Source organism: Artibeus jamaicensis, unplaced genomic scaffold (genome assembly GCF_021234435.1).
Source record: "Artibeus jamaicensis isolate MK-2021 breed Jamaican fruit bat unplaced genomic scaffold, CSHL_Jam_final contig_797, whole genome shotgun sequence".
NCBI classification, from domain to species: Eukaryota; Metazoa; Chordata; class Mammalia; order Chiroptera; family Phyllostomidae; genus Artibeus; species Artibeus jamaicensis.
The window spans coordinates 14,964,492-14,986,455 of NW_026521977.1; the positions used below are offsets into that span (position 1 = coordinate 14,964,492).

The 21,964-nt window shown below is 36.6% G+C and overlaps 2 protein-coding genes across 4 annotated transcripts in view; one reads left to right on the forward strand and one right to left on the reverse strand.

The window, feature by feature from the left end:
• Positions 1–11,732, reverse strand: part of KIF18A (kinesin family member 18A) — a 71,527-nt gene extending 59,795 nt beyond the window's left edge. The window contains exons 1-2 of the mRNA XM_037146041.2: positions 11,558–11,732; positions 2,541–2,913 (exon numbers count right to left, since the gene is read on the reverse strand). Of these exons, the coding sequence (XP_037001936.2) occupies positions 2,541–2,865 (325 nt within the window). The 5' untranslated portion in view covers positions 2,866–2,913; positions 11,558–11,732. The remainder of the gene's footprint in view (positions 1–2,540; positions 2,914–11,557) is intronic.
• Positions 11,733–11,948: 216 nt separating this feature from the next.
• METTL15 (methyltransferase like 15) overlaps positions 11,949–21,964 on the forward strand; it is a 174,766-nt gene continuing 164,750 nt past the window's right edge. Inside the window, exons 1-4 of one of the 3 annotated variants that reach the window (XM_053673056.1) lie at positions 11,949–12,032; positions 13,954–14,190; positions 16,851–16,945; positions 18,317–18,603. In XM_053673056.1, coding sequence (XP_053529031.1) covers positions 18,334–18,603 — 270 coding nt within the window. In that variant the 5' untranslated portion in view covers positions 11,949–12,032; positions 13,954–14,190; positions 16,851–16,945; positions 18,317–18,333. Of the gene's footprint in view, positions 12,033–13,953; positions 14,191–16,850; positions 16,946–18,316; positions 18,604–21,964 lie in introns of those variants that run through there. The other 2 variants (XM_037146038.2, XM_053673058.1) reach the window with 2 other exon arrangements.

Here is a 21,964-nt window from a genome sequence, read left to right on the forward strand (position 1 = left end):
CATATACCATTACTACAGCCGTTGGATATGCTGAACAGTACCTTTAAACCCAACAGATCCAAAGTTAATTTATAGTGTTATCCTTAAAACCAGGCAATGTCAGCACCAATCTACTCTCCTACAGTCTCTATTCTGATGAATGGAACCATCACCTACCCATCCAGTCCTGCAACCCACACCTGCTCCCGACAGCAACCTAGCAAATCTTAAGTAATCAATGATCAGACTCCCTATTAGTCTCAATCTTCTTTAGTCTACCCCCTAGAATCTGTAAAATTACTTTTATAAAAAACAAAATTAGTCTGTTAACCTTTTAATTAGTTCCACAGTCCTAAATGAGATATCTCAAGTTCCTTGCCTTGAATATTATTAGACATTCTAAGACAGGACAACTGGTTATCTCTTTACCTCAGTGGTGTCAAACTCATTTTCACCGGAGGCCACATCAGCCTCATGGTTGCCTTTAAAGGGCTGAAATAATTTTAGGACTGTATAAATGTAGCTGCTCCTTAACTAATAAGGAGTTGAAATTATACTCAGCCCTTTGAAGGCAACTGCAAGGCTGATGTGGCCCCCAGTCAAAGAGTTTGACACCCCTGCTGTAGCCTCTTTCTTTCTTGCTGTGACCAAGATACACTAGATTATTTAAAGTTCTCCACATGTGCTGTTCCCTTTCTATTCCATCACCTTTGTCCTGGAAAGTCCCTCTGCTTGTTCCAACTAGAGAAGTTCCAACTGTTCTGAATATTCAGCACAAACGTCACTTTCCTGTGCCTTCCCTGACAGTCTCAGGCAGAAACACATACTCCCTCATTTGAGCCCTCAGTACATGCCACACAACCCTCTGTTCTAGCACATATCATCACATTGTTTTTCCAACTGTGAGCTCCACCAAGACAGAGGTCATGCATCCTTTGCACCTAGCAAATCACAAAGCAGGCACTCAATACCAGTTAGGCAAGTGAATGAACTCTAAATAGAAGCCATTTATAAAACTCCTTAAGAATTTTAAAACAAATAAAAGTATTGTTTTAGGCAAATTACTTTAAGATTCCACCCAGTAACACATAAAAATGACATGTTTTTTCAAAGAAAAAAAAAAAAGAGTCCACATATGGCAAATAGCCATTACAATATTCATTTAAGGCAGTACTTCTTCATATTACTGATGAGAATATTTTTGTAAGTTAAATCTGTCTGTTAAGCTAAATGTTAACAAACTTCAAAAATACTTTTCTGTAGAATGAATGAAAGTGAGGTATGTTTCACTTTGTTCTATTTCATGTAAGCTCAGAGTGTAAGAAGCCTTAAAACAACTGGACAAGAATATAAAGTATAGAAGAAACCGAAGGTTCAGTGTTTTGATAGATTTTTCATTTAAACTTTTCAAAACAATTTAAAAAATCTTTAGAGAAATTAGGGAGGTTCATCAACAAGGAAAAGAATATATGCTAAAAACTAGAATCATAGCAGTTATAATCAATAAGTCACATTTCATTTTTGTTTGACCAGCAGGGTAAGTCTTCTTTCATAAAACCGAATGAGTCAGTGAAAGACAAGGAAACATGTTATAGTTTTGAGGTCTTTAAAAAAATGTCATAAACTGTGATAATTCCAAAAGTAACATGAGTATTAATTGTGTTAAGTGCCTTGTAAGCACTGAAATAACTGGCCTTATGGATATGTCTCTTTCTAGGAAATCAACATGGCCGTTTTGAAAGGCAAATTATTACAGGTCTATTTAGAGCACTCGACATGCTTTTTGGGCTGATGATATTCTAAAAGAGCACTTGATTCCCAATTAACATGGGCTTTTAACATTTCTATTTCAAGATACTATAAAATGATTTCACTCATATGTAGAATCTAAGGAACAAACTGAACTAACAAGCAAAACAGAGACAGACTCATAGAGAGAGAGCAGGCTGACAGGTCTCGGGGTGAGGGCTGAGGTGGAAAGATCCAACCAAAAAGAAAAAAGACCTGTGAACAAGGACAACAGTGTGGTGACAGCGGGGGGCGGGTGGGGGGCGAATGGAGGTGGGAGAGGGTGTAAGGGGGATAAAAAGTAACGGAAAAAATACAATAAAAATAAATTATTAAGTGCTCCAATTAAAAAAAAAAGATGTTGTAAAAAATGGTGTTATAAAGAAAATGATAAGGGTTCAAAAATGTATGATTATTCCACAGGGGTAGATGGGTGTACCGGTAAACAGTGGAACTACTTATAAATACAACTTGTGGGAAATCTGGCATCAATTACCAGAAGCACATGGTTTAAGAAAAAGAAATTGAAAAGACTGTCTATAGGGACCATAGCAAGACCATGAAAGTCAAAGTTTCACAAATGATATATTATATACGATGACTAAATTTCAAATAAAGTTTACATTTACAGTGAAAGTCTACAGAACTTAAGAATTTTTAGCAAACGTGCACCTTGAAACTGATTATATTTAGAAGAAAGGGCCAAGTACATGTCCTTTCTAATATAAAACTAAAATCAGACAAAAAAATTAAATCCCAACTGAAATAATTACCTGTGCAATTATATCCATTTAAAAAACTCCGAAGAATTGGCTTAGTAGTATGTTCAAAAACTTCTAATTGAGTTGAAGTTTCATCAAAAACAGCATCAAATACAAATTTAAGATCCTTATTTGGTCTCTTTGTAATATCCCGATTTGCAGTTTTCTTTCCATGGAAAAAACTGATTTCTTGTTGTTTGGGATCGAAAACTAGAATATGCTTATCCACAACATGGGCGACTCTGCGGAACCCAGCTGCCTTTTCCTTTGTGTTTTCGGGACGCACGCGGACAACTACTTTCATGTGGTGACACAGGTCCTCTTCAGTGACAGACATTGTTGATTATCTCGACTCCTTTGTTCATACAGATGCCTAAATACTTCTCTAAAATTAAAAAGGAAAATAAAGTGTTAATATTAGTTCTACGTGTATACAAAATGACTGGCATGTAGTATTCATTTTTAAAAGGTGTTAATTTTGTTCCACTCACCCAGTAAATGCTACTGGAAATATATACACAGTTGACTGTTGAACAACGTGGGTTTGTACTGTGTGGGCCCACTTATAGGCAGGTTTTTCAATATTGTAAAGGGATTTTTCTCTTCCTTATGGTTTTCTTAACATTTTTTCTTCATCTTACTTTATTGTAAGAATATAGTATATGATACACACAAAATATACGTTAATCGACTGTTTATGTTATTGCTAAGGCTTCCAGCCAACAGTAGACTATTAGTAAAGTTTCGGGAGATTCAAAAGTTATATATGCAAAGTACACCAGACAGAAAAAGTCAAGGACCATATGACTTCACTCATTTGTGGGATGTAAAACTGAAAGCAACAAATGAACACACAAAAAGAAACAAACAAAAACTCATAGACACAGACAACAGTATGGCGGTTACCAAAGGGAAGGGAAAATATAGGGCAAAGGGGGTCAAATATAAAGTGATGGAAGATTTGATTTTGGAGAGCACACAATAATATCACAGAATTGTGTACCTGAAACCTATATAATCTTATTACTAATGTTACCCCAATAAATGGAATTAGAAAAACTCCAGTAGTCTTTCCATTCGCTGTTCTCTCTACTGCCAAGTACTTAACTAATTCCATCACTTCTTTTCGAGTCCTTACTCTATTGTCGCCCTCATTAAAATTACCAACCCAGTTCCTAATCACCCTTATACTGCTCTATTTTTCCAAATCTGCTAATTTTATATACATATAAAAATTTTACTTATTTTTCTCCCTTTCAGTTAAACTGTAAGTTCTTCAAAAGTGTGTATTTGTTATATCCGTTTTGCTTGTTATGTGTTCCAAGAGCCTAAAACTGCCTGTCATATGTTAGACATACTATAAATATTTGATGAATAAACTAATGAACACTGAAAAGGGTTTTTAAAATGTTTTTCTTGGTCTTAACTCTAGATTTCACATTATTTTCTGGATTGTGGACGCTCCCACATTATTGATCTGTTAGTTTATCTTTATTCTTTTTGTTGCCTGTTGTGAGGCAGTCATATACTCAGACCATATTTTTAAAACCTGCAATTACTGATGTACTCTAAACTTGCATCATTACAGAGCAGTGACTGGGATCTATACTGAGGGACTAGTGTCTCTGAATAAACCATGGGTATATACACACTCCATCACCTTCATACCTGAGCTAGTTAATTGATGTACCCTTGAAGTTATTTTTAACATAATGAATCTGTGAGATACAGGTAGAGATGAGCCTGTTTACCAATTTCCACTGCTTAGAAGCTTCCAGCTAAGATCACCATTACTAAAAATTGTTCACAAGCCAAGGCTCTTCCTTCATTACCTTGAATTCCCATTCATTCCCATGACCCAAACTAAAATAGTGCTGAAACCCTTGTTTAAAAAAAAAAAATCAAAGCTAGAATTTCTGGGTAGCCTACCTGTGATTGTACATGGAAGTCTGGGTTCTGACTAATATTTCAGGTAAAGAGATTTAGCAGGATTTTGTACATGCCATTGAATTTTTTTGCACTGTGACAATCTGATCACTCTCACTACCATGTAGACAACATGCTACAGGTAACAGAGGCTAGTTAGGTCATTGACAAGAAATGATGTTGTCAACTCACAACAGGGTGGTGTTCAGATTTTGGATGTATTCTAAAGGTCGAGACGATAGAATTTCCTGATAGATAGAGGAGGGGTATGAGAGGATGACAGGATTCAAAAGTAACTCCAAAGTTCTTGGCCTGAAGGTTAGACATTAACTGAGATATATCAGAGGTTAGAACAGTTTTTTTTTTTTTGGGGGGGGGCAGGGGTTGGGTAGGGTGGGAGGAAAGGAAGACCAGGAGTTCAGTTCTGGATACCTTAAATTTGAAAATTTTAATAGGCATCCAGGTGGCAATGTTGAAGCAGCTGGAAGCCAAGTTAAGGAGGTAAAGACTGTCCTCAGAGTCTAATGCCATTTAAAGTTTTTTAAAGTTTTTAAAGCTTAAAATGGCACTGAGATTTTTGGGAAACTTTTAAATTAAAGAGGAAGGAATAATCAATTGTGTTAAATACTGCTAGTGCTAATATGTTCAATACTTAATAAGAGGTAACCATGGGATTTAGCAAAACAGAAGTTAATATGAAGAGCAATTTGGGGGAATGGTGGGACAAAAGCATGAACGAGAGAACATTCAGAGAGTGACTAAAGATACTACAGGAAAAGTGAGCAAAGAAATGGTGTGCATGGAAAGGAAAAAAGGTTAAAAAAAAGAAATTTCATTTGCTATTTAAAACTGGAAAAATAACAGCAATGATAAAGCTAAAATATGTCACAAAACCATATACTTTTGGAATGAATTCAAGTAAGGCCAAAAGCAATCTAAAAGCAGAAGACAGTGGACACAGCACTCCCTTTTTAGGACTCTGTCCTTCCCCAAAAATAGAATGCTGAAGAGGAAAGATGGTCATTTGGATTCTAACAGTCAGGTCCCAAGTGAATTACTATTCTGCGCTTTCTTCATCCTCGAGCATCTGTCTAGCCAATCCCCACAAAGCACCTATAGCTCACTTCTATGACCTTGGTCAAGTTACTTAACCTCACTGTGTCTCAGGTTTCTCATTTGTATAAAAGAGATAGTACGTCACAGTACTGTTGTAAAGGCTAAAGGACCTAACAGGTATGAAGTGTATTCATGGCATTCAGTAAATGTCAATTCTCTTCACTATGTGCCCCGACTCATGCCTCTTGTTCCCAAAGACCCTGGCCCATCTTTTTAGTGCTTCCCAATAGGCATAAGACTGGCTCTTTGGGTAGGACAATTCTTCCTTGTTCAGAACTGTTCCGAACTGTTCAGAACTGTAGGATGTTCAGTATTTCTGACCCCTGTCTATTAAAAGCTACAGAATCTCACATTTCTTGTGCTATCAAAAACTACCTTCCATACACATTTTGAAATCTTTCAGAAGTGTTCAAAAATTCTTTAACTGATATACTTTTTAAAAACTGACAGATAAAAGGTACACAAATGAAATAGTTAATTAAACATAACACATAAAGCATTATTAGGTAATTAATTCTAAATAGATCTCAGAACCTCAATGTTGGAAGGTATATCTTGCTAATCAATCAATATATCAATTCACAAAGCTAATTATTAAATGTTTGAGCCAGACAGCCTAGGTTAAAATCCCAGCTCCTACTGGCTGTAACAGCGGGCAAGTTACTTAACCTCACTGTGGCTCAGTTTCCTCATGTGTAAAGTAGGACTAATAATGGTACTTACTTCATAGAACAGTTGTGAGGATTAAGCACTTACAACAAGAATAGTTGTGAAGAATAAGCACTTACAACAATACCTAACATAGAGTACACACTACAAATGTTTGCTAGTAACATTATTATAATATGTAGTGCAGTGAGGGAACAAAATAGTGACACAAAAATGTTAAGGTATAATTGTGACAGAAGTTATATGGTAAAGGTGAACAGTGCTATACAAGATAACAGGGGATTAAGATAGAAAGGTTCTTAGAGAAAGTGGTAAGTTGAGAGCTGAAGGAAAGAGAATTATTAACCAGTTAAAAAAGTTTTCAGGAAGGACTAATTATGCATTTCAGTAAACATTTATTGAGTGCCTTCTATATGTACTAGGTATTACTCTGGGCCCTATGAATGAGAGGGTCAGTAGTATATACGTGGGTTCCTATTTTAGATAGAGCAGCTGATAAAAACTTATCTAGTGGGATGACTTTATAGAGACTGAAGTATAGCAGCAAGCAAGTAAGTGGCTAGCTACGGCTAAAATGTATCAGGCAGCAAGTCCAAGAGCCTGAGGTAGAACACATCTTGTGCAGTAGACATTAACTGGCTACAAGGTCAATCTACTTAAACCTTGTTTCTTCTAGTTTAGTTTTAGGAGATTATACCTTTTTCTAAAGCACCTAAAGAAATGCCCGGTTTAGCTTTGCTCAGTCCAGATACAGCAAAAGAGAAAGGAAGAGGGTTGCATTCAAAGATAAAACTGGGTAAGGGTCGGGTCCGATTTAGAAGATCTTGAGTGTAAGATTATATTTCAGATTTGACTTAGAAGTTAATTAGGAATTATTGAAGGTATTTTAGAAGGCACTAGATCTTACTCAAGTAACATTTTAAGGAGAAATTTTGACAATTACTAAAAGGATAGTTTCAGAAGTATAATGTCAAATACAACTTTGATTTACAACCTGTTACAGAGCATATGAAAGATATCAACCTTAATTTTTAAAGTATCACATTTTCCCTACTTTTTTCAAAAACAAAGAAATGAATGTAATTTTCTCAACAAAAATACCTAAGGTCAACAGAAACAACAAAATGTAAACATTTTTCTATATTCAAATACATTAATGTCTTCCCAGATTGATGAAGTTGTTTATATCAACACGTGATGCTTGCTTCCTTTTCTAACATGGTTAAGTAATGAGACAGACATCTCGCTGATCCTAAATAAGGCACATAGAAAGCATATTCCTTAACCATGTTTACTAAGAAGTGGCAAAAAAAGTCTACATATTGTTATCTGTGCAATAATGTGTTAATTCAAAAATACTTTTCAGATGACAGTTCAATTTTGTCATATCTGCTGCTAAGTAGTATTTATTGAATAGAATCAAAAGAGCAAGCTGGTGGGATTTTGTTGTTGGGACTGAAACATCAAGGGTAACACTTCTAACATAAAGGTATTTGTCTAATCTACAGAGAGTGAAGTATAAAAGAGTAATGAAGGAGCTAGTGAAGGGACTTTAGCTGCCAATCAATAAAATGGTAAGGTTGGACCATATGTATCTAAGGTTCTTTTCTAGCTCTAAAATTTTACAATTATTGCATGTGATTAGAAAGGGTATATAAGAAAGTGACAAGAAATAACATTTAATGAAGGTGCATTTTTTTACCTTTATATCCCTAACTTCTTATAGTGAACCTGGTGGATAGTAAGCTCTGAAACATCTGATTAATGAATAGATAACCTGATTATAAAAGTAGACACAATCTAAGAAAGCAATTTACACATTTAGAGTACAAACATACAATGTATTTCTCTAACAGAACCAACATATTAGAGTAGAGTACAATGACTGACAATAACAGGAATTAAAATGAGGACCCTGAGGCATTAAAAAGTTTTTAAAAATGTGCCCCATTTCTTTTTATACGAACTCAGGAAAATGAGATGATGTTTTATGCTAATCACTGAGGGTGCCTAAATTATCACTTAACAAGAGTAACATTAAATTTTCTGGAAGTTTCATTTATATTGAATAGCTCATTTGCTCTACTATGTTTAATGAAGAGATGTTAAAACCCAATTTTCTTCAATAATTGCAAGGCAACATAAACTGAGTTAAACAAGCAAATCCTTAACTTTATCTAGTTAGTGTTCACCCTAGATAAAATATTAGCCAATTAAGCTAAAGATCAACCCCAATTATATACAAATACAATAATACATTTTCTTTAATTCATTGGTTATATGTACTGATATCTTCTTCAAAGGCAATTAGATTAAATTATACATCTTACATCATTCCTCCTGCTCTAAGCCCTTTGATGAGTTCCCAACATAAGAATAAAATGCAAACTCTTTAGCATGTCCTGTATGTTCTACACCTGGATCCTGCCTGCTTCTCAGACCATTTCTTCAAATGATTTCCTCCTCGATTATTCTGCTTCAGTCACACTGTCCTTCTTAGTGTTCCTTAAAAAACTAAAGTTTTGTTCTGGCCTCAAAGCCTTTTACACTTTCTTTTCTCTTTGCCTGGAAACCTCTAGCTACAGATATTTGTAAATCTCAACCCCTCAGTACATCATTCAGATCTCCCTTTGAATGTCACTTTACAGAAGCTTTCCCTATCAGTTCTTACTGAAAGCAGTATCACTCTGCCCTTGTCTCTCCAATCCCTTACCCGCTTAATTTTCTTGTTAGCATATAGGCTAAGTAGAAAATATATGTGTTATTTGGTTAATATTTATTGCTTATTTCCCCTCTAGAATGCCAGCACTGTGAGAGTATGGTCTTCACTTGTACCCCAGACACCAGAACAGGGTTTGTCAAATATTTAGAATCCCATACATACTGGTTGAGTAAATGAATACATAAAGTAATGCAGATTTTCAAGATATATGTAAAAAAAAAAGTGCCTAATAGTGGCCTCGGCAAGCAACCATTTGTATTTTCTGAAGATAACATACCCGTTGTATATGCACAGGCTCTCTTAGGGAGAGAACGTAGAAACTGACAGTGCAGTTGGGCTGTGGTGAGGAAATATGAAGGACTGGGTGACAGGCAGGCTTACTTTCTACTTCATATCCTTTTGAACTGTTTTAATTTTAAAGTCTAGGTATTTTTAATTCCAAAAACAAAACAAGAAACTATTAAATTTACCTTAAACACAACTATCATTTAATAACAGTAAGTTGTAGTTAAGAAATATTTTCTATTGAGTTTTTACTCTACCAACAGACGTGCCAAGCAATTATATGCTTCTCACTTAATCCCCACAATATTCCTATGACATAGGTATATTATTATCATTCCTATTTTATAGAGGAAGAAATTAGTACAGAGAGACTAAGTTAACTGGCTAACGTCACACTATTGGAAGCACAAGACCTGGGATTTGAACTCAGACTAAATCTAAGACTCAAGCAATTAATTGCCCTCTGATATAAATACATGATCCTCTGAAATTTTCTTACAGGAGTTAAGAATATGTATTTGCCCACTTCTGATAGAAACCTCAGGGCCTAGTAAAGGAGCTCTTGAATAAATGTTGAAACAAAACAAAGCTTATGATTTCTCTGAGCTTGCTGGATATCAGTTTCTATTCTCACCAACTATTAATTGAGAACCCTTGGATTTAGAGCTATACAGTAACAATCAGTAATCAGAAACAATAATGATTATCATTTGAAGACATTCTATGTGCCAGGCATTATGGTAAACATTTGACATTCATGATCTCCTTCAATCCTTACAACAATCATACAAGGTAGATTCTACCACTGTCTCCATTTTACAAAACATAGAGACCTCACTTTAGAATAAGTAATTTTGCCAAGATGACATAGCCAGTAAGTGACAAGCCAGAACACGGGCTTGGATCAAAATCCAATGACCATGTTCTTAACAACTATGCTCTATGAGAATCAGAACAGAATGCATTCAAACAATGAAAAAGAAATGTTGCACAAATCATCTTAAATGTGGAGTAATAGAGTTCTATAAATTACTTCTTAAAAACAAACTCAAACCTGAATTAGATTCAGATTCAACAAACAGGTTTTAGGACCAGAAACTATCCACACTGTCATTTACTGTCTCTAGGCAACTTAAACCTTTTTTTTGGAAATAACTTTAGTGTTGGAGCCACTGCTTCTACTAACTTCCAACCATCAGGGAACAAAAATTTCAAATGCAGAGAAGTGCAACACTGATCTGGGCTATTTTCCCCTTCTTGTTTTTTATAAAGTCGACAGCATAAAAGTCATTTTATGTGCACCTTAACTGATTCAGAATATATATATAGTGAGACAACAGGCACTTTTAAAATAAAAATTTTATGTACTTCTCAACACTTGCTCGGTAACAGAAGAGAGATTAATTATTAGAATTAAAGGCAGGTAATCTTTGTACTGAAATGGTTCTTAAAAAAATAACAGAAACTTAGTAACAGGCCCCATCTAATCTTTGAACCTTATATTCTCCAGAACCGAAGCTCAATACATATTTTCCAAAATTCAACGTGGTGGCTGAATGTGGCGGAATAACACTATCAACTAAAACCTGTAGAATGTTTAACATATTCTATCTGATTATTAAGTTAACCTGAACTACATATTACACAACAAAATTTTTCAGTTCTGATCAAAACTCTTCTCATAAACAGCAGTCAGTCTTGACCTGTCTGTAACTGAGTGCCTAAAGTCTTGGTAGAAAATAAGAAAAAAAAAAAAAAAACAACCCTAGGAGGACTGATTCTCAGTGCTTCAGGTCCCTTGCCAAGCATATCTCATCTCCTCGTTAGACAGTGCTGGCAGGTCTTAAAATGATGCTCGGGACTCCCGGCAGGGTCCGGACTGACTCTTGCCAGACTAACAACAGAACCACGCCGGAAAAAAAATTCGTAAGTTAATGAACCAAGGTTCCTCATTTGACAGTTAAGCCCAGTTACACTTACATCTGTGTCTGAAACAAAACACTCTGAATATGGGATCCGGAACTAAGTTTACATTGTAAAGCGCTGGATATAACATGCTCTGCTGAAGACTGGGAAAGGAGCCATCAGGATGCCCTTTAAAACTTCGACTTCCTCGGAATTTAACGCAGGAGATCACTGCCTTCCTGCTGAGCGCTTGTGGACTTCGGATCAGACAGAGCCATGCTTTTAGTGGGTTCTCGAGTTCTTTCTTCCTTTAGCTTTCTCCCCAAGGACCCTAACCACCCGCATCGCCCTCCAAGCCCCCTCCCCCTCGCCCCTTCAACGCTTCCACGTTTGGTAACAAGCCCACCTGGTCTTTTACGCTCGAGACGGCAGGACCCCTCGGCTTCCAGCTAATCAGGTCATCAAAATGGGCGTCCAGAGACCTGACTTTTCTCCAAGAATACCTTTCCCTCACTTCAGGCCCACGGTAGGGTACCGTGACTCCTCACTAAGTTGCCAGGCTCCCGGCGACTCAAACTCAACCAAAAGATTCAAACCTAAGCCAGTTTCCTCAGCGCCTCGTTTCATTGGCTGCCGTCCTCGTTACGCCATCACGCCGGACGTTGCTGCGGCGCGCTGCAGTTTGGTTCCTGGAGTCCGGGCCGCGCGGCTCAGCAGAAGGCGCCCAGCTCCGCGTCTCCTTGGCAACAGGCGAGGCCGTTTCCGGAGGCGGTGGCCACGGTGGGCGGGGCTAGGCTCGTAGTGCAGGTGGGAGTCAGCCACCTGGGATTATCAGCAGCCTTCAGACGTGCGGGCTCAGGGCTTGTCCCAGGGTGCTGGGTGTGAGTGAGACCGGTGTGGGCAGGGGTTGGTGTGGGCCTTCTGCTAGTGGGAGAGGCGGAGCCTGTAATGTGTGGATTAAGGGGTTCTGGGTGTTTATTTTCTCCTTTTCTCTATTGACTAGGAAGGCTTCCAGAGGCACAGGTCCCAAGGTCTGGAAGGTGTAGGGGGCCGGTTCCTTCCTGCCACTTTCACTTGGACCGAACCGGATCAATCAACCTCAGTTAATTGAAACCCAGGGCTTTTGGTTTGAGGCCCTAGGCTTCATCTCTCAGGACTCCCAGGCCTACTTCATTTGGTACTGACTATAAAACTGGTGTTTGGCCGCTTTTTACGTTTCCAAGTATGGCATTACAAAATAAATTTATTTAAACTTACTAGTCTAGTTTATTATTGGATGTAGTGAAGTTTTTTTTTAAATACTAGGTTTTAGATATTTAAAAAATACCTGGAAAAAAGGAAACTATGTTTGCTATGATAACTTTGTTACGAAAATTTTAATGGTATGATCTAAACTTCATTGTTCCATATACAGAATGGGGTAAAAGTAGGCTTACAGTTGTGAGTACGTGAAACAGTTTATTCTTACATTTTTATTAGTTACTTTATTTTCATATGAACAACCATAAATCTCCTTTTGCTCCACCCTGTATTACCATGATCGCATCCATTTATTTAATAATTATTAACTGCAGATTTTAGGGACATAATAGCACACAATTATGTCAATATCCCTGCCCTCTTGGAGCTTATATTCTGGTGATTCAATATCACCATATATGTATAAGGTAGCACAACACCAGTGCAGAGTAATATAAGTGAAATAATGTCTGGAAAGCCCCTGTAAGTTGGACATTTATTTCCTGTGGAAGAAAATCAGAAGCACTGTGTACTGAGTATGATACATGATGTATGATTGTTTTCAAACATAGGATAGAGCATCAATAAAGCTATTAATTAGTGGCTGTATTACATGTATTTTAGCAAATGTAAAAGTTTCTTGTGTGATGCTGGGTTTAATAAAACAGACGCCTTTATTTTATTTCAGCTATGCACTCACTCTATAATACTTTACCTTTGTATGTCCCAGTCATTTTATTAACTTTACATATGTTATGTCATTTAATTCTTAAAACAGCCCATGACTGCTTATTTTACTGAAGTGAAACTGAAGTTTTCAAAAAATCCCTAAAGGAAAATATTTTTCTTAAAATGTACAAACTAGCTAATTCAGAATTGAGTAATTTGTTTCTGAAATACATCCCAGATCAAGGTATATTAAGATGCTACTCTAATCCAGTTTGAAAAAAAAAGAGGTGTTTTACCAATTTCTTGTAAAATTGCATTCATCATTGGTGACTCAGAAAGAAATCTTAAATTCATTGTTTTTAACACTGACATTGTGTAAGTCTTACCAGTATAACAGTATAACACCTAATCTAAGTACTTATTTTACATGAACTTTAAATTGTGCCTTACGTTTGCCTTAAGCAGTGTCCAGATGAGTTCCATACTTTCAAGGAATGTATATTTAGTTAAAGCAGAGAAATTTTAATGGTATAATCAATATCATTTCTGTGCCAGCTCTCTTTAGTTTGGTGAAACCTTAGAGAATATAACAGAACGGATAACAAACGGGCGTATTTTGTATGGAAATGAAGGAAAAAGAACTAAAACTTTAGACGCAGAATGTTAAGGGGACAAAAACTCCCACCTTTTAAAGAAAATTGGTGTATAACTAACTTCTGTGTTATTTAGAATACAAATTTAACATAGGTTCATAGAAAACTGGCTAGAGTGGAGATCAGGATAAAATGTAAAGTTAGATTTAAAGTTGTATCGGACATTTAAAAAAACAAAACTTAAACTTAGCAATGGTAGCGTCTTATTTACTCTACCCTCCCTCTTCCTTTCCCCGGGAAGGAAGAGCATTTGGAAACCCCAGCGCCTGTCAGACCCTTTTGCATCTGGGGGCTGGAAGCAGCGGAACGAAAGGCAGAGGTTCCTCGGTTGCTGGGCCGGACGTAGACCCAGTCTGTCCGTCCTTTCAAGTTTCCCCCGAGGCTGGGATCAATGCGTACGGCAAATTCAGCTGTCTGGCGCCGTTGTGGTCGTAGTTGGCCCGAGTTAGAGGCCAACTGAGCAATCTTCGTGCCCCAGGTGAGGAGACGGTGGCTGAGTCCCGAGAACTCTCTTGGAGCTCACCCCACGCCTTAAGGGGGAACTTTCAGAGGTCGCCGAATGCTCTCAGAGCTAAGGAAACACGCCCCTGCTCCCGCCTGTTCTGTTTCCCACTCCTCCACACCTTTGCATCCAGAGTTCAGAAGTTTCTAAACAGTTTTAACTCGTCAGAGTATACTTCTTAGGTCAAAGGGTGTATTTTTCCCTTTCCTTTAGAACTTTCACGTTATCTGCGTCGCGGTGCCTGCCTCCAGGTCAGGTTTTTGGCCTTAGGAATTGATTTTTCTAAGTTTTGTCTGCAGGGAAAACTGATTGCAACGATGGTAATGGGAAGAACCATTGAGAAAGTTTTCAAAGGTGTGACTCCCCTTTGTCTTTCCTCGATTAAAAGAGTGACCCGCCCGATTCCGTGGTCTCAACAGTTTAAACTGAACTTTGCTGGCAGAGAAAAGTTAGATGACTTATTTAAGAAACCGAAGAGTTGACTCTAAAGATTAGGTTTCCTGACTCCCTGCCTCCTTCCTGTGACCAGAGGGAACATAAATTGACCTAACATCCATTAGGTTGTAAGGTCACCCTAAATGACCCTGGTTTTGGGTTATCTGGTGGGAGACTGGGATGCCAAGGACAGGGAAGGGACTCCTTTTGGAGCTTGCCTGCTTGCAAGGGATTCAAGGAAACATGCAAAGAGGAAAATTATTGTGGTTCTTACTCCACGTTAATCCGTGTTAATAGTCAATTAGTGCATAATAAGATCTCCAGGCTTTGTTACTTGAACATAGTCGAGTAAATACACAGAAATTGATTACAAAAGGAATGAATTAAATGCTGGAGAAGGCGGCGTGGGGTTTTTTGATTTTTGTTTTTTTTTCCTATTCTACTTGCTATGTCCCCATGTGGATCTGATTCCTGTACTGGAATTGATTTTATGGCTTGTTCTTTAAAAACCTATCAAAATCTAGACAATTTAGATTGTTTAACTACTGCATATTGCACTGTTTCGAACTGTACATTGTATGTCCTCTCTTGGGTACCCCACAGTACACTGTATTTTAATTTTTCCAAGTGGGGTAGGACCAATGAACCAAACAATGGGCTATTGGTTCCTAAAAAAAAAAAGAATAATTTGTGAGATAGTACAAAATACAATCAATGTAATTAAAGTGCCATTCAATCACAGAAATGTATTAAATAGAGCCCGTGGACTCTATGTTTATAGCGTAGATGATAACATTGCAGGCTCTGGGGTTAGAATGCTGGAGTTACAGTTCTAGCATTCAAGCTATGTGGTTTTTTGGCACAATGTTTGTTTTCCTCATCTTTAAAATGGACCTAACAGTTCCTACCTCTAAGAGTTGTGAGGATTGAATGAGTTTGTACATGTGATACTGCCCTGGTTGGTGTGCCTTGGTTGGAACATTGTCCCATAACCGGAAGGTTGAGGGTTTGATTCCTCCTCAGGGCACATGGCTAGGTTGCGGGTTTGATCCCCAGTCCTGGTGCATATGACCCCTGGTCCCGAAGCATAAGGAAGGCAACAGGTCAATGTTTCTCTCTCACGCAGTTGTATCTCTCACTCCTTTCCTCTCTCTCTAAAAGCAAGGGGAAAAATTTCCTCCGGTGAGGATAAGCCAAAAATAAAAGAATTGTAAGTGGTACGCTCAATAAATTTTAGCTTTTATTTTGAAAAATGTTAGAAATACTAAGTTGAAGGGTAGTTGAGTTTCCTTTGTATGTGCCTTTTGGAAAACAAAGCATGATTATTCATTCGGCTAATTTGTCACTACTGAACAATTGAACTTTACCTAAACACTCACTTCCAATCTGCTTTTTTTTTTGTCATACATTTCCTGAGTCACAGTAGCCATATAACTCTGTGTATTATATGTTCGGTAAAGTTGGCATGTTATCCTCAAGGTAACAACTTGATACTATATACGTATAATATTAAATATATAGAGATAGATATGTTTGTGTTTCTTCTCTAGTCCTTACAGGTGATTAACTCTTCACCATTATTCTTCATTTTCAATTGCAAAAATGAGGGGAGGCATATTTAAGCAGGATTTATGTTTCTTAAGGTATTTTGAGAAAGTGGCTTTTCATAGGGTCAGTCAGGTGGAATTTACTAAAGCAAGCTTTGATAAAAAATGTTAATTCTGGCCCTGGCTGGTGTAGCTCAGTGGATTGAACGTGGGCCTGTGAACCAAACAACCATGGTTCAATTCCCAGTCAGGGCACATGCCTGGGTTGCAGGCCAGTTCCCAGCGGGGACACAAGAGAGGCAACCATACATTGATGTTTCTCTCCCTCTCTCCTCCTCTTCCCCTCTAAAGATAAATAAATAAAATCTTTTAAAAAATGTTAATTCTGTAGAATCTGGAATTTATCCATCTATTTTCTTTTCAGAAAACATTTATTGAGCACCTAGTGCTCCTCTTACACTGTGGCTGTAAGGGAGTGGGTCTTACTCTTAAATGACTCATAATCCATGAGGAAGAAGGAGGAGTGTTAATTTGGTACTTAATGCAGTATGTTGTATCAAAAATGTTGATTGCAACTAATTGGGTAAAAAGCATAATGTTTTCACAAGATCTTCTGATATATTTCTATTCTTCCTGCATTTTAATGAGTTACAGATTACAGAATAAAATGGAGCAGGTATGAAAAAATGAAGGATGTATCAATTTTTTATTTGCTTGTTTTGGAGGGACAAGGGACAAACAAAACAAAGGTGGGTATGAAATGTCAAAGTGTGCTCTGCTGAGTGTTAGTAAAGTACAGATTAAATTGAAAAAGTGCTTCCTGAAATAGGCCATGGTCTATTCATCTCTGAAGAGATGATCTCTTCAGAGAATATTCATGACAAGTTTGTAGAATTTTCACCTTCCAGGGATACTGATCATCACCCTTTTTTTTTTGATATACATGCATAGTCTTTTTTCAGGGGCACTTTTTGAAGTGCCCCTGAAATTGAAGATTAACATTTAGTATTATGAGAAAGATTGAAGATTAATTGAAGATTAATTGAACATTAATCATTGAAGATTGATTGAAGATTGACATTTAGTATTATGAGAAAAACAAATAGAAGAACTTGAAATGAAAGACCACCAAAACCTAAAATAGTATAATATTTATAACCTTTCAGTCATGCAGATACCATTTTCAAATAAACAGTTCTGATGCACTGAATCCATTCTTTAGACTCAATTAAAATTAAAATAGTACATATGTACATATATTGGGTTGGTCAAAAAAATTGTTTTTTTTTTTCATAAGATGGTTCTAGTAATGATTAGTTTTCTTTAACTTCATTCGAAACAATTTTGTTAGATTGTATTGTGACAGCTGTCATATCAGCGTGCATTTGAAAAAAAAAAGACTTAACCAAAATTGATGAGTTTTTGTGTAGCCATTTTAATATTGAAGATGGAAGAAAATAAGCAACATTTTTGGTATATTATGCTTTATTATTTAAAGAAAGGTAAAAATGCAACTGAAACACACAGAAAAAGATTTGTGCAGTGTATGAAGAGAAGGGGATGTGACTGATTTAATATGTCAAAAGTGATTTGCAAAGTTTCATGCTGGAGATTTCTCTTTGGACAATGCTCCATGGTCAGGTGGACCAGTTGAAATTGGCAGCAATCAACTCAAGACATTAATCAACATGTCTTGTTGAGAACAATCAACAATATATTGCATGGGAGATATCCAACATACTCAAAATATCCAAATCAGTAAACTTATTGGTAAAAATGAAAAATGTGTCTTTTATTTTATGGGAAAAAAATAAGGACTTTTTGGCCAACCCAATATTTCAGTAAAATGATGACTAAATAATCAATTTTCACATTTCTGGTAGTTAAAAGATTGATGGTCTTAGAGCTAATTAGGCCACATTAAAATTATATATTTAGATATTTTCTTGAGTTGTTTTGGGTTCCTTGCTTTGCATAAGGAGATTGGTCACCATCACTTGTTTGAGATGGACAAGTTTTATATATTTTTTTAGTTAAATATTATATATTCACTTTCCTCCAGGTATTATAACATTCTTTTTTAAAAAATACAACAATCATATTTAAAATTTTTTTTCCAGATTCGTTGACCTACAGAATGCTTCGATACCCATGCTTTTACAGAACCTGTACAGAATTTCTTCCATGCTGGTTGGAAGCTGGCATATTTAACTTAGGTGTCTGGCCAAAAAAGATATACACTACCACAAAAAGATGTGAGGAATGTGAAGCCCGGGATCAAACAGAGCAGACTGGAGCTCAGGGGTCTCTCAGATCTCAAGATGGAGATTCTGAACCTAGGACTAAATTACATGTTCCAGTAATGGTGGATGAAGTGGTTCGTTGTTTGGCACCACAGAAAGGGCAGGTAAGTTGATTTTTTTAAAATTAATACTTAAATTGAGATATCATTTACTTATTTTAATATTCACAGTTTTAAAGTGTGTGACTCAGTGGATTTTTGTATATTCACAAGACCATGCAGTCATCGTCCCTGTCTAATTCAGGGACATTTGCATCACCCTGATAGGAAACCACATACCCATTAGCATTCACTCTCTATTGTCTCCCTTCTTTCTTGTCCTGGCAGCCACTAATTTATTTTTCGTCTGTATGGATTTGCCTAATATGGACGTTTTATATAATATGGAACTATACAGTATGTGGACTTCTGCAGCTGCCGCCTTTTACTTAGCATGTTTTTAAGATTCGTCTATGTTGTAGCATGTATCTGTTCCTTCTTTTTATCCCTGAATCCCATGCATCTGTTCTTCAATTGCTAGCATTCATTTTTCTACTTTTTGACTACTGTGAGTAATGCTGCTATGAACATTTTTCTGTACGTTTTTGTGGGGACAATATCGTTTCCATTGCCTTGGGTATATGTCTAGTAGTAAAATAAGTGGTAACCCTATGCTTACTTTTTGAGGATATGCCAAACTGTTTTCTAGGGGTTGCTTGGTTTTGTTATATAACTATTTTAAAAGAAAACTGAATTTTAGTTTATCTTAAGAATTTTAGTATCTTTTCAGGAGTGACTAGAGAGACAAAAGTAAAGATCTGAATTCCTGTTCTCTATTTTCTTAGACTTAGTGTGAGTGTGTGAGTGTGTGTGTGTGTGTGTGTGTGTGTGTGTGTATAGATAGGGAGGAAGGGAAGGGAAGTGAAGGGGAGAGAGAGAGAGAGAGATTGAGATTTTAAGGAATTGATTCACATGATTATAGAGTTTAAGTCCAAAATCTGCATAGCGGGGTGGCAGGCTGGAGACCCAGGTGAGAGTTACAGTTTGAGTCCAAAGGCAGTCTACTGGCAGAATTCTTTTTTGGTCCAGGATGGATTTCCATTAGATTAGATGAGGCCCACCCACATTATGGAGGGTGATCTGCTTTACACAGTCTAACAGTTTAAATGATAATCTCATTAAAAAAAAATACCTTCACAGAAGCATCCAAAATAATGTTCGACCAAATATCTGGGCACTGTGGCCCAGCCAAGTTGATACATAATTTTAATTATCATACCTGTGTTATTTATCATGTTGCTGGCAGGACTTTAGAAGGTCTGAGATATGAAAATGCTTTAATATATATAAAAAGACTTTTTTGGAGACTTGTTCAAGTTAGGTCACATAGTGTTCATCAACTAAGCCCTGAGCTACATCTGTTAGGGATGCTGGACTGCAGGATGTTGCTCATGTACAAGCCATCAGTGATGTGACTTAGGTTGCTTCATCATAAAATGCTCTGTTTACCTTAACTTCAGACTGTATATAACAAAAGCCCAATGTTCTTAAATGAGATTATATGTAAAACACCTAGCTCAATGCTCTCATATAGTAGGAACTCCATAATATATGATAGTGTAAATTGAAAAATTAAGTTGGATAGAATTCCAGTTAAATGACTTCATCAAAACGAGATTCTGTTCATTGTCTTTAAAGATTCATAATGCAAGGATGACATTAATATCCTTACCTAAACATGTTTTGAAGAAGTATATATAAATATATGTATAATATATTTGAGATATATATGAGAAGGGAGGGGCAGTTTGTAAAAAAGTAGAACTTTTGATGGCTTGTAGCTGACCTCTGAAACTAAAAATCAAAACTCATTGTATACATTTGGTGAAACCTGGTAGTAAAAAAAATTATTTTGCACTGACCCATGAAGTAGAAAAGCAACCGAATAAAAACAAACCCTACTAGGTCTCCTCTAAATCAGTATTGGATCTGCTTTTTTTCCCCTAAAACAAAGTGGAATAAAATTAGACAATTCTACAAATTGACTTCCCCTGCTGTTTCATTCTGTTGAAGTTCCTGACAAATGTAATGTTTTTACATTTTCATTGTTCTGATTTGAGTTGGGTTTTCTAGTAACTTTTTATAGAAGGTACAATTTTGTGAATGTTATTTTTGAGAACTTTCCTGTGAGGGACACTTAGAGACAATGTTATTTCTTACCTCCTGTTGTCCGGCAGACAGCCTTGCCCACTATCCCTTAACCTTCAGGTAATAAAGAACTGGCAATAGTCCTTGGACAGGAAAGGTCTGAGTTTCTTCCAGAATCCTTTATTTGCTTTTTTTTGAGCCTTTTCCCAAAAAGCATTTCCTTTGCAAACTATGAGTCACACACACTTGTATCAATCACCCACTTAATCACTGTTTTTCACATCACCATTGAAGGTGAATTATAAATTAAACTTGATTTTAACAGAAAAATTTAAAAATATCTAAATGTAGCTTTGAGTGAGACCTTGGTCATCAAATAGTAATTTCTTTTTTAAAAAATATTTAAAAGGTGCTTACCTAAAAAATATTGATTTTGGAAATTTCTTCTGCATCGTAGCCAATTTACTATATATTACTTTTGTTTTGCAAGTACATGCAAAATACTTAGGGGTTTGAATTAAAAGAGATAAAATTTTATCTTATATTCCTCTTTTTTTGAGGTACGGAAGGAATCAAATAAATTATAATTCTTTTTCCTTGCCCAGTTTTTATTGTTTCCCTTCCTGGGTCAATAACTTTGTAAGAATGAATTACTTTTTCTATGAACATTTTTCTTGCTCTTGGAGATGTTTTAATGCAGGCTACCTTGGTCAGTTTTTTTATTCCTAATTTCTGAAAACTAGAGAAAAGTTGCATGCTGCAGCCTAGTTGACAATGGTGGCAGTGGGAGGATGTAGGGGACCTGGCCTGCTCTTCCATCCGGAGAGCTCACTTAACTTGGTGGCTCGTGGTATCTGAGAGTGGGTAAGTTATGAGAGAGATAAGGGACATATAAGGACTAGTCCCAGCAGCTGTGCAATTTTAGACGAGTGACTTATGATGGTTGTGCCTCCGATTCTTCATCTATAAAAAGGGGAAATATAACCTACTTTAGTATGGTCACTGTGAGGATTAGATGAGTTCCTGTATTTAAATTGCTTAGAATGATATCTTCCAAGTAGAATGTACTCAATAAATATTTGCTGTAATTATTGTGGGGATAGAAGGCCCGGGTTGGTAGCTAATGCAAGAAAATTCAAGAGAAAAATGCCAAGAGACAGCAGATGTAGAAATAAAAGTTTCAGCAAAGGTAGAACCAGTATGTCTGGAACTGAAAAAGTACTGCTTTCTCTGCTTGGATCGCTTATCACCATCCTTCCGGTCTTGCTTGAGGCATTTAATTTTCATTCATAGCCCTTATGGATTACTTGTTCAATGGACATCTCTCGTAGCAGACTGC